The sequence below is a fragment of the Chaetodon auriga genome, chromosome 17 (genome assembly GCF_051107435.1).
Source record: "Chaetodon auriga isolate fChaAug3 chromosome 17, fChaAug3.hap1, whole genome shotgun sequence".
Classification (NCBI taxonomy): Eukaryota; Metazoa; Chordata; class Actinopteri; order Chaetodontiformes; family Chaetodontidae; genus Chaetodon; species Chaetodon auriga.
The window spans coordinates 13,380,670-13,396,794 of record NC_135090.1 but is presented as its reverse complement, the minus strand read 5'-3'; the positions used below and the strand labels follow the sequence as shown (position 1 = coordinate 13,396,794).

General features: G+C 43.8%; 1 protein-coding gene across 3 annotated transcripts in view; it reads left to right on the top strand.

Annotated features, from left to right (window-relative positions):
• ripor2 (RHO family interacting cell polarization regulator 2) overlaps positions 1–16,125 on the top strand; it is a 64,557-nt gene that overhangs the window by 26,577 nt on the left and 21,855 nt on the right. For all 3 annotated transcript variants that reach the window (XM_076754305.1, XM_076754303.1, XM_076754304.1), the window contains exon 2: positions 14,053–14,173. In XM_076754305.1, coding sequence (XP_076610420.1) covers positions 14,053–14,173 — 121 coding nt within the window. The remainder of the gene's footprint in view (positions 1–14,052; positions 14,174–16,125) is intronic.

Sequence of the window (16,125 nt, the reverse complement as noted above, 5' to 3'; positions counted from 1 at the left end):
TTGTGTGTGTGTGTGTGTGTGTGAGAGAGAGAGAGAGTGGGGGGCATCCATTGACATGAATGGTTGCTGTCTTACCCTTGGGTTTTCTGTCTTTTAATTTTTTTTATTTTTTCCATCACTTTCCCTCCCTCCCTCCCTCCTCCATCCTGTCTTACTCCAGTCCCTTCCCATCTGTCCACCCACCCTTCCTCTACTCTCCTCCTGGATACAGACAGAGAATTTATGGTAGGGGGTGTATGAACCCGTCCTCACCCCTCCTCTGTTGTCTCTGAGCAGATCAGACCTGCATTCTTGTCTCTCTCTCAGTCTGTGTGTGTGTGTGTGTGTGCGCGCGCATGTGCGCGTGCGTGCGCGTGCATGTGCGTCTGTGTGTGGTGGAGGTGTTCCTCATTAATCCTCTGCACCAACTGTATGACCATGCTATGAGGGGACACACATGCACCACATGGCACATGCTCCACACTAGACGTCATGTGCGACACATGATATTTGACATACTGAGGCATACACACACACACACACACAGACACACACACCTCTGGCCGGAGCAGCTGTGAACTGTAGCAGCGTTATGATTGCCATAAGCGTTTTAGGGTCTTAAGCTGATAATCTGTCTGTTTTGGTATTTGGTGCGCTCCCTCTGCAGCGTCCAGCAGCTGGAAGAGACACGATTGGTTCACGTCTGTGTGTCATGATGTTTTTTTATGTCTGTTTGTCTCTTTGTTTGCCAGCATGAGAACAACACCCAGATACAGTTTTGATGTGTGACACATCCAGTGGCAGCAGTCGTGACAGTCTTTGTCATAAGTTGCACACGTGCTGTCAAAATTGTGATGGATCTCTCAGCAACAATCACTGCTGCACTTTTCCCTCCAGCCTCACGTCTCCTCCGTCTCTGCTTGTTTGGTTGTTGTCTCTGTTGCCTCTCACTGCTTGTCCTCGCTGCTTGTGCAGATTTTGCTCTCGACTTTTCGTCTGACCTGAATGAAGAGCGCTGAATTTCAGCGCTGTGATCACATTTAGTCCCAGACATCTTTGCAACTTTTTGAGAGGCTATTTGCACCTTTTGTCACTGGTTTCTTCTGTCACAAAGTCGTGTTTTTGGAGGCACCAGGAAGCGGCTGTTCCCATTACCCAGCTGCCTCAGGGTGGCCGTGACACGCAGCTATGAAATGACAGATGAATTGAGGAGGGGGTTGGGGCAGGGGAGGGATGACGCTGCTCGTCCTGTGGGGAGTCGTTGCCAGGAAGACGGTCACTCTTTGAACTGCGCTGCTCCTCCTGCAACAAAAAATGTCCTTAAAGGTCGCAGCTGCCTGCTGTGATGAGCACGTTTTGTGGGTTCCACCATAACCCAGAAATGTCACTGTTGCGGTGGGTATGTTCAGCTCAGAAGTGATCGGTCGATGGACAGAAAGTCAGTCTACCTGAGTGTTAATAATAAGTGTTAAAGGGGCATGTGGAGACCACGCTTTTTAATTGAAATCCAGGGTGACAAGCTGGAGGTGTGGAGCTAAACTTGTCTCACACGAGTCTCGCAGTTTTATCGGTGATTGATTCTAAAACATTTGTAGGCTGCAGTTTCTGTAATGTCAGCGTGAGGAGCTTTTCCCTGTCTGAACCTTTCTGAATCTGAGGCTTTTCATCATATTTCTGGGAGAAAACAACAAACACATTTATTAACACCACCTTGGGCTCGGCAGACTTGCAGTGGGCTTGTTGCATTGAAAAAGAAACTCAACTCTCTAATTGATAATGAAAATCATCAGTGCAGCCCTGGTTTTACTGCAGGGTGGCGTGGGATGGCTAAATGTCACAGGAATCAGACTGGAAGATTGAATTTTTTATGTCTTTCTTTACCCGCGTTGTAAAGGAAAAGGTCAACCCCAAGTTAAAATTCAGTTGTACGTAAAAACGGCATTTAAACAGAAAGCGGGTTAGACCTTGTAGATCGGCACTTTCTCCCAGACTTTTACAATTATCGAGGCTCATGCTGAGAAAAATACGCCCGTAGATACAAGATATATTTTTTGTTTGGTTACCAAAGACTTGGGTTATGTTGCACTTGACTCATCTGAGCCCTAATTATACTGTCGATGAGGAGTTTGTCTTTTTTGTGGCGTTATTATGATCTCAAACAGTGAATCATGCTTTTAGTGATTCAGCTGCACGTCCTTAGCAAGCACTTATGCTTAATGGCCACCACCCCCGTACACATATCAACGAAATAAATATCATTCATCATATGCTCGTGCTCTCAGGTTAAAACACAGGACTACAACACACAGGGAACATTGTGTGCGCCTTTGAGTGGCTCTTGACCCTTTGTGCCTGCCCCCCCCCTTTTGGCTCTCATCTCCCCCCCCAGTCTCGATCTCGATCTGAAAGCCGCAATAAAAATGTCAGTAATCCATACAGGAGAGCCCAGCAGGGCCAGATGTGCACATGAGCAGCTGTGAGTGTGTAGAGAGGCTGTGTCAGTGAGCGGGCAGGTGAACGAGTGCACGCCATGATTTTTAACATGGCAGAATGGACGACAGTGTTGCAGTGTCACAGCATCGTCCACGTGTGCAGAGTTGCGTGTTGTTGTTTTTGCTGTTTCACTTTCACCAACTGCTTGAGCTTTTAAGTAGCGGCTGTGCTCATATCTGTGCTGCGACTTTGATGTATAGACTTTTTAATTTTAAGTTTAATGCCTCGTAGGAGCCGTGGTAGCAGAGCTTCAAAATTCACTTCATATTTCCTCTGTGCGGCGCTCCCTGCTGAGTCTTTACCCCAAACAGCATGATAATCTCCACAGTTAGTTGAAATATTTAACTGTGAAACCACAGTTTAGGGAGAGGGGGAACAATCGTACCCTCCGGTGTATTTCTCTGCCAGGGAGAGCTCATTTCAGCACCATGCGGATGCGTCCTTTTTCTGTAATTTCCTTCTCTTGCTGCAGCCTTTTTCTCCTGTCGCGTGTTTTTTTCCTTTTTGCTCAGCCGCTCAGTAAATTGTTATTCTGTTGTTAACATTGTGGTAATGGCTTAGTCAGGGCTGCTGGAGGAGCGAGTGGGACAGAAATCCACCGTGACTTCTGTTTGTAAATGACACCCACAGTGGTTAATGTATCGGCAGTGAGGGAGCGTGTGCATTTGTGGCACCAGCAATAGAACCAGAAAGCATTAGGAACAAAAGACATGAAGCACGTTTGCCATGGATGGATATTTGACTGCCTTTGACAGTCGAGTACAATTGTAGCATAAATTGCTGTTTTCTGAATTCGGAGATGCTCATTAGTGCATTTTTTCCACACATTTTGTGCTCTTTAAACCTGTTAAATCTCTCAGAAATAAACAGCCATGTCTTTTTTTCTGTAGTTCTGTCATTATACAGCTGTGCCCTGACGCCCAGGAGCGCACCTCAAAGTCCTGCCACCTTCCAGTTATGAACGGCGACAATAGCTGGCTGGTTTCCCATGGTCGGCCGTACAACACTCGGAGCTTGTATTATCACAGTAGCAGCTATCAGTGAAAAGAATGTTTTCTTTTGCTGCTAAAAATAACAATTGTGCTGAAACAACCGGCAAAGTCCTGTTTGTGTGGTGACTGCATTCCAGCGCTGCAGCATAGGTGGTCATATTCAGTCAGAGTTGCACAAAATGGACAAATCAAAGAGGTAGAGCAAGTGGGAAACTGGTTCTCATGCTGGCACAAATACAAGGGAGTTAGAAAGATGTCAGTCAGATGTGTATCAGAGCAATATGCAATGAAAAGAGAAGAAAAGAGTCGAGGGATAGAGCCAAGAGGTCATCGACAAGGTGACTAAACCTCATTTATTCACCTTAGAAACAGCTGAAGTGATGCTGAAAATGTGACATTGCACAGATATTCCCAGTGCAGCTGGAAGACGTTTGATGGAGTAAAATGTAAATTTTCTTGACCTTACTGTGCTGATGATGTCGCTCATCTGCATGTACAGCAAACAGCTGAATAGAACATGTTTGTACTTGTGGTCCTGGAGTATATGTGAAAATCACTGCATCGAAGTGAGAAGTTAAACCCAAAGGGAAACAGCAAAATCATGATTTTCAGAGCTAAGAGAGGACTTCACAGATCGTTTTCTTTATTCCTAATGTAGCATTTGAACTGATACAAGCTCTGCAGCAAAGGCGTTGGAGAGGTGGGATCTCCTGGAAATCCCTGCAGCCAAAAATGCAGTGATCATTTAGACGGGTCCGCATGGGAACATGCTAATCTACATGCCTTCAGTACGAACTGAAATCTGAACCTGCACTTTGTTGGCAGGCTGTGTTCGGTGCATCTGTTTAATATGTTTTTATTGTTGTACTGTTTGTTTATAATCCCTGCAAAGCGGTATTGATACTGAGTGGATCATCTTGGTGGTGTCGCGGCTGTGCAGCTCTATCAGGGCTGCTGGTGTTGATGTGCTTCTTCACTTGGCTGCAGCATTTAATGACTTTTGTTGTCATTATGTGGACACTTAAGTCAGCAAGATGCACATCATGTGCTTGTGACTTAAGCTCCTGTCTCTCTCCGCCGCCGCTGCTGCTGCTGCTGCTTTCTACTGTGCTGTCTAATATAAAATTAATCTTTGAGTCCATTAATCTGGATTGTGCATTTACTGGTGTGGCTTACAGTTCTCACACATGAAAACATCCATCTGTACATTTGTATGACATTGCATATCCTGGCCTTAATTTTCCCTGCATGCACAGCCGCACGAGGACACTGATGACATGTTATTTGAATTAAGAGCGGCTATAATCACAACATGTGGATATGTGGAGCAATACTTACACACACACTGGGTCGTAAAATAAGAGTATAAAGAATACTAATTACGACTGAATGAGGTGACACAAACCTAAAAAACCTTCAGTTTGTGCCCTCTAAAAGCCATATTTGAGATTTTCATGTTTGTGTGTGTATTTCTGCAGCTTGTTGGCAGCATCTCTGATCTGTCTCGGCTTTCATGTGATGAAGCTGGCGCTGGCCTCCTTTCACACACACAGACACACACACACAGAGCACAGAGTCTGTCCGATTCCCACACTTTGGCACTCACACAGCAGTCATGTCTCTTCTGCAACCACATCAGATGACTGAAGTGACCGTCAGCTGATTCTGGTTAATATTATTTATAGTCCAGAAAGTCTAGACCAGTTTAATGTTGACCTGATAAAGCTTTGGTTGTTTCTCAGTCAATCATTCGCTGTGGGAGGATGTCTGAGATCAGAGGAGTCTGACTTGGGTCAGGATTTGAGGCAGCTTGATTATTTCTGGTCAGAGGAGGTCCTGATGTACAGGGTGAAGAACAAATAAGCAGAAAATTATTCTTTCAAACTGTAATTTGGGGAAATGTGCTTATTTTATTTAGACTGATGGTAGCACACAGTTAGCATAAAGTGGTGGAAAAAGGGGGCTTAAACATAAGATAAAACATGTTGTTGAGCTGCTGGTAGGCAAATTTTATTTCCTCATGATAGAGGGGAAACAGCTTGTCTGGCTCTATCTCAAATCTTTATGCTAAACTAAGCTAGCCGGCTCCTGGTGGTAGCTTCATTAAGGTACAGACATCAGGGACGGGCCATTGTTTCGATGGCCCATTATTCCAAAACCACCATGATGTGAAAAATGTCTAAAGAAACCCACCCAGTGTCCCTCAGATTGATTGATCTTTGTTGCTTGCCTTTAGTTAGACGGTTAGGCACATACAGTTGGGAAAAATAGCTCAGGCAATCAGAATAATTGACCATCGGAACAACAGCATGGCGGCCAGATGTGAGATTGGTATCGATCTACTCCTCTAAGTTTTGACAAATATATCAAACTGTTCCCTTTTATACCTTTGTCTTGACTAGTTTCTCCTGATAAAACATCATATCTGTAAATGTTGCAGTGTGCTGTAGTCTTCACTTCTTATATTTGTTTGGGGTCACATGATGCGACCTGTGAAATTGTTCATCAGATACTTCACTGTTTTCCACCATTGTGTCCATTCAAAATGACTGTCATAAAGAACCATTGTTCACAACTGCAGCGATGACTATTGACCAAGCTATTGATTCTTTTTGTACCTGAGATGTCATCACTACATACCTGCATCACACAGGACGTGTAGAAATTGCTGTAGGGACCATTGTTTCCTTTGTGTGTTTTGTCTGTGATGGACTCTTTAGTCAGAGTGTAAGAATGTTATCCATCATCCTACAGGTGACGGAGTAGAGGTGGCTACAGCCATAACAGGGTCTCTGTTCTCAAGTTCAAAGCTTTTGGTGCACTCCTGACTGTCATCAGGTCGAGTTATTTACAACATCTTCCTCTGTGTGTGGGTGTGGAGATACGTTTTGAATGCTGGAGGAAGATTAGTTTAGAAATTGGCATTGATTTGTTTTTGTCCACCTGATGAGTGGTGGTCCAGTATTCGCTCTCCTTCTACCTCCGTCTTGGTCTCCACTAACTATTGAGGGAAAGTTCTACCTCTAACTGTCTCATATGATGTGAATATACGGCAAACTTTCTCCAGGTTTGATCCCTTTTCGGTCAAAGTGTGTTGCCGGCAGTGAGCTGTCACAGAGCACTGGGCTGACTCTTCTGTGAATCATCCGTGTTATTAAAGGTGTTTTTGTCACCACGTCGTCACAAGGTATTGTAATATTTCTCCTCAGCGCTGTCACCCTAAAACCGTTCACTCCCTTCCCCTTTTCTTGTCCTTTCAGCACCTCTGTGAAGTCTTTTAGTGCTGCTCCTCAGAAGAAACTTTTCCTCAGCGTCGAGGATAATCAGGCTGTCTTTTCCTGGAGACATTTTGCCTCGTAAACGTAGCTATAAATGGCCAAATCCTAAATTTGGTTAAGAAGCAATATCATGTCTTTCTGCTGTCTAAGTGTGTAGAGTCACATTTGCATGTGCACCGCTCTGGTGTCACCTTTCATAAACATAACTGTGCTTGTGATTATGCGCCTATGTGTGTTCTGCAGGCAGATTTGTCTGTCACACACTTTACCTGCAGGGGATTTTGGGTTTAAGACATGTTCTTTCCAAAATGGTCAACAGGTTAATGGGACATGTGATGAAAGCAGGATTAAAACATGCTGCTTTACATCTCAGAATTAATCTTACACACTTTATGCATGCATGAAATCTTAGAGAATATTTAAGGGAGCTTTTCACTGACATGCACTCATTTTGTGGTTTAATGCTAAGCAGACAAAGTGAAGCCGAGTTTCATTTTCACTGTGGTTGCAACATTCACAACAAGCTGATGTGCTTGAGTAAAACTAAATCAAGCTCTGTCAGGTTTCTCGCACTCGTGTTTTAAATTTAGGATTACGAGAAAAGAAAAAGACAGACAGAAACAATCTTGTGTGTTTTGGCTCAGGAGCGGCAGCTCGCAGCCAGTTTTAGCCCAGTTTGGAGCCGCACCAGCGGTTACCCTCCTCACTGAACCAGTTCACACAAACATGGACTCGGTGTAGCAGGCGGAATCACTGAGCTGCTTTCAGGCACACGCTTGCAACCTGCAGGGTGTGTTCGAACATGTCAGTCCATTTCCAGTCAGATGCAGACAGCACATCATCATCGCTGTAATCTCGTGGATTTGTTCTGTTTCAACAGAAGCTCGATTGTTTGTGTCTTGAAAACCAGGTTGCTGCATCTTTTTCATACACTTTCTCTGGAGAACTTCTCATCATCTCCTGGCTGCTTTATTCTTTAATTTCTGCCTATTTTTATCTGCGCTTCCCACCACATTAAATACAAAGAAATAAAATTAGAAAGGAAGGCGCAATGAGAAGCAGCTAAAGCAATGCTTTTGATGAAGCTGTGGACACATTTAACGCAACATCTGTAAAAGATCTGAATATAAAAACCCCCTTTTTCCAAATGAAGGATTGGTGCTTTAAAAGCCTCGGCCCTGTAGCACGAGGGCGTGTGTCCTACTTCTTGGCAGTTGGCTCATAACCGTTGTTTTACGTAACACACTTCATCCCATTTTGTCTGCTGTTGCCATGGTGAGGCTAATTTATACAGGCATTAAGAATTAGGCTCCTGTTGTTAACATGCACGGCACCCTGACGCTGGTTTCTGCACATAAATACACACTCATGCACATTCGGAAATGGGCGCACACACACACACTCTCTGAGTTAAATGTGTGTGCGTGTGTGTTTATGTGCGGGTAGCTGTTTGTGACTTTGGGCAAGACTATGAGTGTGTGTTTTGTGCAGCAGACGAGAGGCTCAGAATAACTGATGTGATTATTAGTGTGAAGAATTTGCAGATGCATGTTTGTTTACATACACCAAACATAGAAAATATTACAGGCGTATTCCTGATATTGAGTTGCAGTTTGCACATTTTCTTTGTCTTACCACCTAAAAAATCTTCTCCAACTTGTCTGTTTCTCCTCATCCGCCTCTCTTTTAATTGCAAACTTCATGAACCTGGATTCACATCATCGACATATTTCATCAAAAGTCTTTGAGATCTTTTACAATCCATATAGATTTGTATGAAAATGTGTCAAGAGCAAGTTCAGGACGATAGTAGGAAGCAGTGAGGAGAATAGAACAAACCCCAGAGATAAATGAAGAAGAAAGTGAATCGTACTGCCATTGAGGAGAGGGCAGGAGATGACCTCGGCGGAGAAATGTTTGGAAAAATCAGTTCAAATGTGAGTCACCTGAATACAAAGCTCCGAGCATGAATAGAGGATTGAAAAGATGACAGAAACACTTCGGTGGCTGGAAAGAGAGGGAAATTATATGACGGTGCTGCTGTGAGTCCAGTCCAACGGACGCAGAGCATAATGCAACGTCCTTGGAAAATTGCCTCCATTCAGCAAAAGCAGAATGGCGGTCAATTTTATTAATCAACCTGCTGCTTCTTTATTCTCCCTTTTTCCTCCGAAATATGACATCAGTCATTAATAGTCACGCAAACAGGACTTTGAATCCGCTTTTGAAAACTACATTTAAAGATCCTTTCATGGTGCTTTCCAATTTCTTTATTGCAATTCTGAATTTTCCATTAACATATGCATCTGTCGCCCAGCAAAAGACTTCCTCCAGGTCTGTTCTGAAAAACTAGTTAGTGAAGAGGAAACAGCACGATACTGGTGAAGTAAAAATACCTCAGACATCATTTTCAACTCTAGTTTACCCACAGCAAGTAGTAGTCAGCCATCTTTGCTAGTATTGGTGTTAGCTCAGCTCCCCCGTCAGTCACGTGACCCTCTCCTTGCCTCCTTTCCTGCTTCCTTTCCCTCCTCCTGTCCTACCTTCAGATGCTCTCTCATCCCTCATTCACTTACCCAGTCTGTTCCTCGCACCCATCCCAGCACTTAAAAGACACACACATACACACACTCGGGTAAGACTAATGCATTAATGCACATGGACCTTGGAGAGCTAACAACAAATTGAGATTACATCAGGTGTCCTGCTCTTTCTTTCACTATCCTGTGTGTGTGTGTGTGTGTGTGTGTGTGTGTGTGTGTGTGTGTGCGTGTGTGCGTGCGTGTGTGTTTGTGTGTGTGTGTGTGTCCAGGCCCGCAGCTCAGCATACTGATCAATCTAATGCTCACATATTCCACAAAGAAACACACTCACACACCTCGTCGAGGGCATTTAAGGCTATTAGCGTGAGAGCGCCAGAGAAGAAAGGCCAGTGAATGGACTGAGTGGCAGCTGTATTCAACATGGGGAACGGCTGGCACCAAACCAGAGCGCACTGCGAGTTGGCATTGTTGTTCTCATCCTGAAAGCCCCTTTAGACGAGATGAGCGGTGACACTAAGAGGTGCTGAGGAAAGGTTTTTATGATTCAGTGGTTGAACTCAACTCTTTGTGAGGGTTTGTGTGTGTGTCTGTATAGGTGGGGAGCACTGATTCAAATGAGTTTGTTTTGTAGGGGTTTGCCGAGGCTGGGAAAGGGTTTGGGAAAATCCAGAAGCCTGGACTTGAGTGTGCACAGTTAGCATACCGCTCATGCCAATATGTCTGCAAAGACCCATGAAGAGAGTAAAAACAGGCTTTATTGTCTACAGTTTTGATTAAATGGCAAATATTTTACTCCTAAACCAATAACAGATTAGTATCATTGAAAAAAAACACTAATGGAATATATTTATTTAATCGGTAGCTGCAACAAATGATTGCTTTCATTATCAATTCATCTGCAGATTATATTTGTGGTCAATCTTTCAGTCTATAAAATAGTCATCCAGAGCCCAGTATGACATCTGCACATGTCTTGTTTTGTCCCACTATCAGTTTAAAACTCAAATACTTTGGTTTACTCTCATGTATGAAAGGAAAAGCAGCAAATCCTCTTATTTGAGAGGCTGGAAACAGAGAACTTTTCACATTTGTGCCTTAAAATTGGCTAAAAATAAAGTTACATCAGACTGATTCGCAAAAAATGAGCAGATGATGTCAAGTAATGGCGTCACTACTGAGGGAGAGAAGAGATTATCTTTTTATAAAATGCCATATTTATCCAGCAGGGCGAGACCATGATAAGTGTATGTGGGACAAACAGTGAGTTCATTTAATACAGTCAGCATTGAATTTCTGTGAACACACTATAACTCTGACATAAATATGAAGCTGTTGTCCCTGTTTGCGTTGTGAGTCTTCATGAGCACAACCTGAATGTACCATTTGGGAACAGCAGAGTCTTAAAGGGACTTAAAACTGAACAGTTTATACCATCTGATAGAATTGTTTACATTTTTTAGTGTCCTCATCTGGTCATCCCTCATCATTTTGCTTCATGTGAAATCTCCAGGAAATGGCTGAAGTGCAGGGAACATTGTCCATCCTGTTCTGTGACTACCCAGAGAGCAATGGGTAACAAAATGTACTATTATCTGCCACCCACTGCTCTTCTTAAACGAGAGTGAGTCAGATAGTCAGAGACAAACATGGCGAGGCAGAAGAACTGTGCTGTTGAGCATCCTAAAATGGACCAAAATGCTTCAGAGCATTAAGGCAATTTGCTGCTCCACTGTGAGGTCTGTAGCATGGTGATAGTGCAGGATTACCGAACACCTTTCAGCAGAATAATATCATGATGATATGATCATATTTTATCCGCTTGTCCAAATGAAAAATTTCTGAGTTCTAATTAAAAACTAACAAAATTAGTCATCCAAGGTTTGCTGCAGGTGCCTTTAAACACACACATTCATCTCATCTTCTGTATTTAATATATGCCAAAAAAAACGAAAAAGAGGTATTTAGAGGTGTTAATTGACCATCGACGGCTAGCTCAGCCAATGTGACTGCACGCAGCATTACACAAGTCTTTTCCTCACAGCCCTCCAACCCTACACGGGGGCTAGCGTTAGCAAGCCAGCTAAGAATGTAGAGCATGTAAATAGAACAAGTTACTGGAAGTCATCCAGCTCTTATGCTTGAGGCCAAACGCAGCAGTCTGTTAAGCTAAACTAAACTAGCTGAAAATGTACCTGACAACAAATAAAGGTGTTATGATGTCATATTTCTGTCCACCTGATGAATGTAAGTCCAATATTCACTTTGTTTAGCTCTCTGTTTGGTCTCCACCAACTCCCAAGGTAATATCCGGCTTATTAGCTCCTAAATGCAGCTTTAGCTTCACCAGCTAACCTCTAACTTTGCCTTGTTGCTCTTTGAAGCGTACGGGTAGCATACAGTGGCTTCATCAAAGGTTTTTTCACTGAAAAAAACCTTCATCACCTCCTCACAACATTACACAAAACAAGCAAGCCAGTCTGTATAAATCTGCCATATGTGCAAGTTAACTGATACATGACTCCTAGATTAGGTTTCATTATCGCTCTACTGTTTGGGCTACATCTAAACAGTCAAACCAGACCATGCTGGTCCAAGCCAAAACATCCATCCAGCCGTGGGTCAGGGTTATTCATTTAACTGAGTCACAGCCATCAGAGTCCTCAGAATTAAAGTGAGCTATCTGCTATTAATAGCCTGAACAGTATCAGTCTCACTGACCTATTGTCCCCCCACCGCAGAACAAGGCTCTAGTCTTTCCTCAGGCCCCGTGCCGGGCCTTTGTTTGCTGTCAAAGGAGGGGGTATCAGGTTGCTCAATCGCTTGTAGCACTGAAGTGTGTGTGAGCGTGCGTGTGTGTGCGCATCCTTGTATTTGTATGATGAAATGAGCCCGGTTCTGTCTCCAGACAGAAAAAGAGATGGATCAGTGGAAAAAAAAAAGAACGGAGCACAAACAAACAGAGCGACACACACAAACAGCCAAAGAAATGCAGTGTTTTGCTTGTCACTTCATTTGGCAAAGTTGTTTAACTGGTAACGCTGCGGGACGGTTTATCTCGTTTGTGTGAGGAAGAGAAGCAGACACAGTGGAGAGCCGAATACTGAGGCTTCACAGGCTGATTCCTCTGCTTGTTGGTGGAGTTTAATTTGATTTGACAAATCTGTCTCCCTCCTCCAGGCATTCCTGCGTTCACCATACTTTTCCTTCAGCTCGGTTGTGAAGTGATACAGATTAAAAAGACAGACATGACACTTCCACTTCCTCACTACGGTGTTTACAGTCATCGCACGATTAACATTGAGGTCAGCGTGTTGGTCAGTTGAGCTAAAGTCCATTCAGGATTCCCGTCTGTGTGTTTGACTCATGCACATTTGGATTGGATGGCTTTGGTGTGCAGGCGTTTTGTGTGAAAATTTTAGAATTGCTTCATCTTTGTTTTTCCTTTGTGCAATTAATAAATGTCAGTTTTCCAGACCCCATAGCAATGTCTCCATATGAGTAGTTTTGTCCTAAACTCAGAGGTATTTAGTTTAAAATTATCTAAAATAGTGAATCCTCGCATTTGAGGTAAAAATTCTGCGTGTTTAGTCTTGAGCTGCATCCCTTCAACTTGTATTTATTTTGCAGTACAGACTTGATAACTCAACCCAAAGAATCTGCTGATGCATCTTCTTCCCACATTTAAAATCTGTGTCTGTCACTGCGTGAACCTCATTGGTAACATGTGTCCGGAGGTTGCTGTATTTAATGTTGATAGGTCATGTCTGACAGATACTTTATCTGCTTAATAAGGTCAGTACTGCACCCAGTACTGCAGCAGATTGGTGCATCCCTGCTTTGCCAGTCATTAAGCAGTTTTCCCTGAACTGGCCTTTAGGTTTAAATGCCACCCTGATGCCATTAGCATCATGATCTGGACAAATTCTCAACATGCTCGTCGAAGCTGTGATTTATCTCCGAGGATTCATCCCTCTGGGCACTTCATCTCTGCTGCATCATTATCTGACAGCTGTACGTGAACGTTTCTCCGTCTATTTTCAGCTTGTTCCCCGAGTGCACACGTGAGTTCTTCCACATCTCCTGCTTGAAAAAGGTCTGAAGGTCTGAAATCTGACAGGCTGCTGCGGCTAAATATAGACACAGTGATAAAAGATGTCTTAACTATCGGAGAAGCAGATTAGATAACTCAGCCACTGGACCGTCTGAATTGCTCTTCCTGGAATTTGTAAGACATTAATTAGATTTCTAGAAGGCAAAAGTGGGTTTTAAAGCTACCCCTGATCTGTGGTCTAATCCTCAAGTATGTTGTGGCTTCTGCTTGTCCCCCATCTACTGCTTTAAACACTCTGATGAATTGCGTTTTCAGACGAGTCCACCTCTTAGTTAAGACAGGAAATATGAGCACGCACCACATCTGAAGCAAAGTGACAGGAGTCATGTTTTGTCACACCTGCCTGAGGACGGTAAACATGAAACAGTTACAGTTGAGGTATGTTTGCAGTTGAGTGGTGGCATGTAGGCCAGAGGAGTAGAGGCATGTTAGCACAGGCTCTGAATGCTGCTCGTCCACATCTCACCTGGAAAGCTTCACCAACAGTGCCTGTTTTCTTCTGTATGCTACGGTGCTCCCTGCACTCCAGTTAACCTTTCTGGCGACATGGTTTGAGTTCAGAAGATGCTTTTGTGATACCTGTGAAGTGTTACTGACCCTGAATCCTTCGCTTAGTGTCCTAATGTGATGGATCTGTGTGCCTGTGTTTTCTTCAGGTGTGTCGTCCCGCGTCCCGGAGATCATGGCGGCCGGCACCCACTCCCCCGGAGGACCCAATGGTATAATCCGGAGTCAGTCCTTCGCCGGATTCAGCACGCTACAAGAGCGACGCTCTCGGTAAGCAGAAATCTCAAAAGAATCTGTGCGACCCTTTAAACTAACTAACTAAACCATTAGGATCTTTGCTAACGTACACACACTTTAACACAGCCTCTAGTGCTCTTCTTCGCTTTGTTGAAGTTATTTTAGTTTATTCTCTCAGCAGGGACTTTAGAGGCTCTTGCAACTCCCTCTTTTTTATTATTCAGTGTCAAGTAGTTTTTTCATTGTACCAGAAATATGCTAGATTATTTCCTGTTTTGCATGTATTGTGTTAAATATGAACATCAGCTGTCTGTGCAGGGATAAGAACAGTGAGACTTTTCTTTGGTAAGTCTTATGTAATTTGTGACTTGTCCTCAGATGATGTGTGAAAGCAGTAACCATAGTAACTTCACTGCCATTCATTCACGGCCGCTCGTTATACCTGGCGAATTGATGTGAAATGAGTGATTTTTCTTATGGAGATATCAAACGCATGAAAATGAGTGACGTTCAAGCCGAGAGACCGGATTTTAAGAAAAGGGCAACAACTCACTTCTTGCAGGCTGTTTTTAGTTTTTTGCTTAATATTTTGCTTTGAGATGTCTCTATCTGAGTGTGAGCCCTACAGTGTTGGCATCAATACAGCTTTAACATTTGCAAAACCTGTATTTTCTTGCCACTTTCGTGACATTTTACTTCAGCACCATTCAGAAATCCATCACTGTAACCAGACCTTGACTGAAAACATCTCTCACAGACATAGAAGGAATTTACTGACTCGGTAATCTGGTGCCAACCTTCATGACATCCAGCGAGCCACAGCAAGTCTCAAGATCCCGTAAAGGAACTGAACTCTGAAGGGTTGATCAGCGCTCTGTTGCATAAGCACACAGCTAACTCAGTTTTCTGATGCTCGTTTCATTCATAGCCAGAAGTTTGTTCTGAGAGGTGAGAGATTGGTAAGAGTTTTACCTCTCTTTCTCCCTCTGTGACGGCTCTCACTCCCATCATCACACAACGCAGCCCTCTCACATCACAGAAATATCACTTGCCATCTTAGACTTTGGGTTATCGACGCCTGGTCCTCTTCAGCAGCCCTAGCCCTGCTGAGAGAACCTATTTGAAGACCGTTCCCCCTTATTCCTCTCCACTCAGACAGTGAATGGTGTAATTGGTTGGAATGACTCGGGTGTGTAGGCGACTGACAGCGACTGACAAGTTACCATTCTGATAATGAGCGAGGTGGAAAGCTGCAGAGATATGGCTTCTGAGGCCACTGGAGTGTGTGTGTGTGTGTGTGTGTGTGTGTGTGTGTGTGTGTGTGCGTGTGCGTGTGTGTGTGTGGTAGCATTATTGAGCAAGGACTTTCCATGTGTGTACCCATGTGTATGTTTTGTGTGCATTTACGCATGCATGCATACTGCAGACATTGCAGTCTGTGTGCAAGGCTTCTCAATTATAAGGAGATACGGAATTGTTTGCATCTATGCATATGTGTGTTTCTGTGTGTGTCCCGGCCAAGAGACCCCTCTACACTACAGCTTGCGTGACCCCAAGGCTACGCAGCGCTCTCATTCAGCGGTGTCCTACATTTGTGGCAGCTTAGCTTGACTTGTGGCGCGTTCCCTGGCACGCGGCAAGACGTGGCGCGTTACTACTTGTCGAGCGCTGGAATTGGTTGTTGCCGCGTCGCTGAGATGACTCTGGGATCGTTTCATTAAGTCTAGGGAAATGTCATTTGTCAGCTAAATCTGTAATGGTGTTAAAAGCTGAAATGTGCATGAGCTGGTAAGATGAGCGTGACCTAAAATGGGTTGATGTGACGAGAGACAGGCTTGTGAGGTGGCTGCACAGTGGAGAAAAATGGGCTTTTTTCTTCATTTGAACATAGAAAATAGGCTTAGGTATGGTGCTGAAACTATTAATGGGGCTCTCAATCAACAGTTTTGATGATCTATGGATTGTTTTTACTGATTTATCGAGCA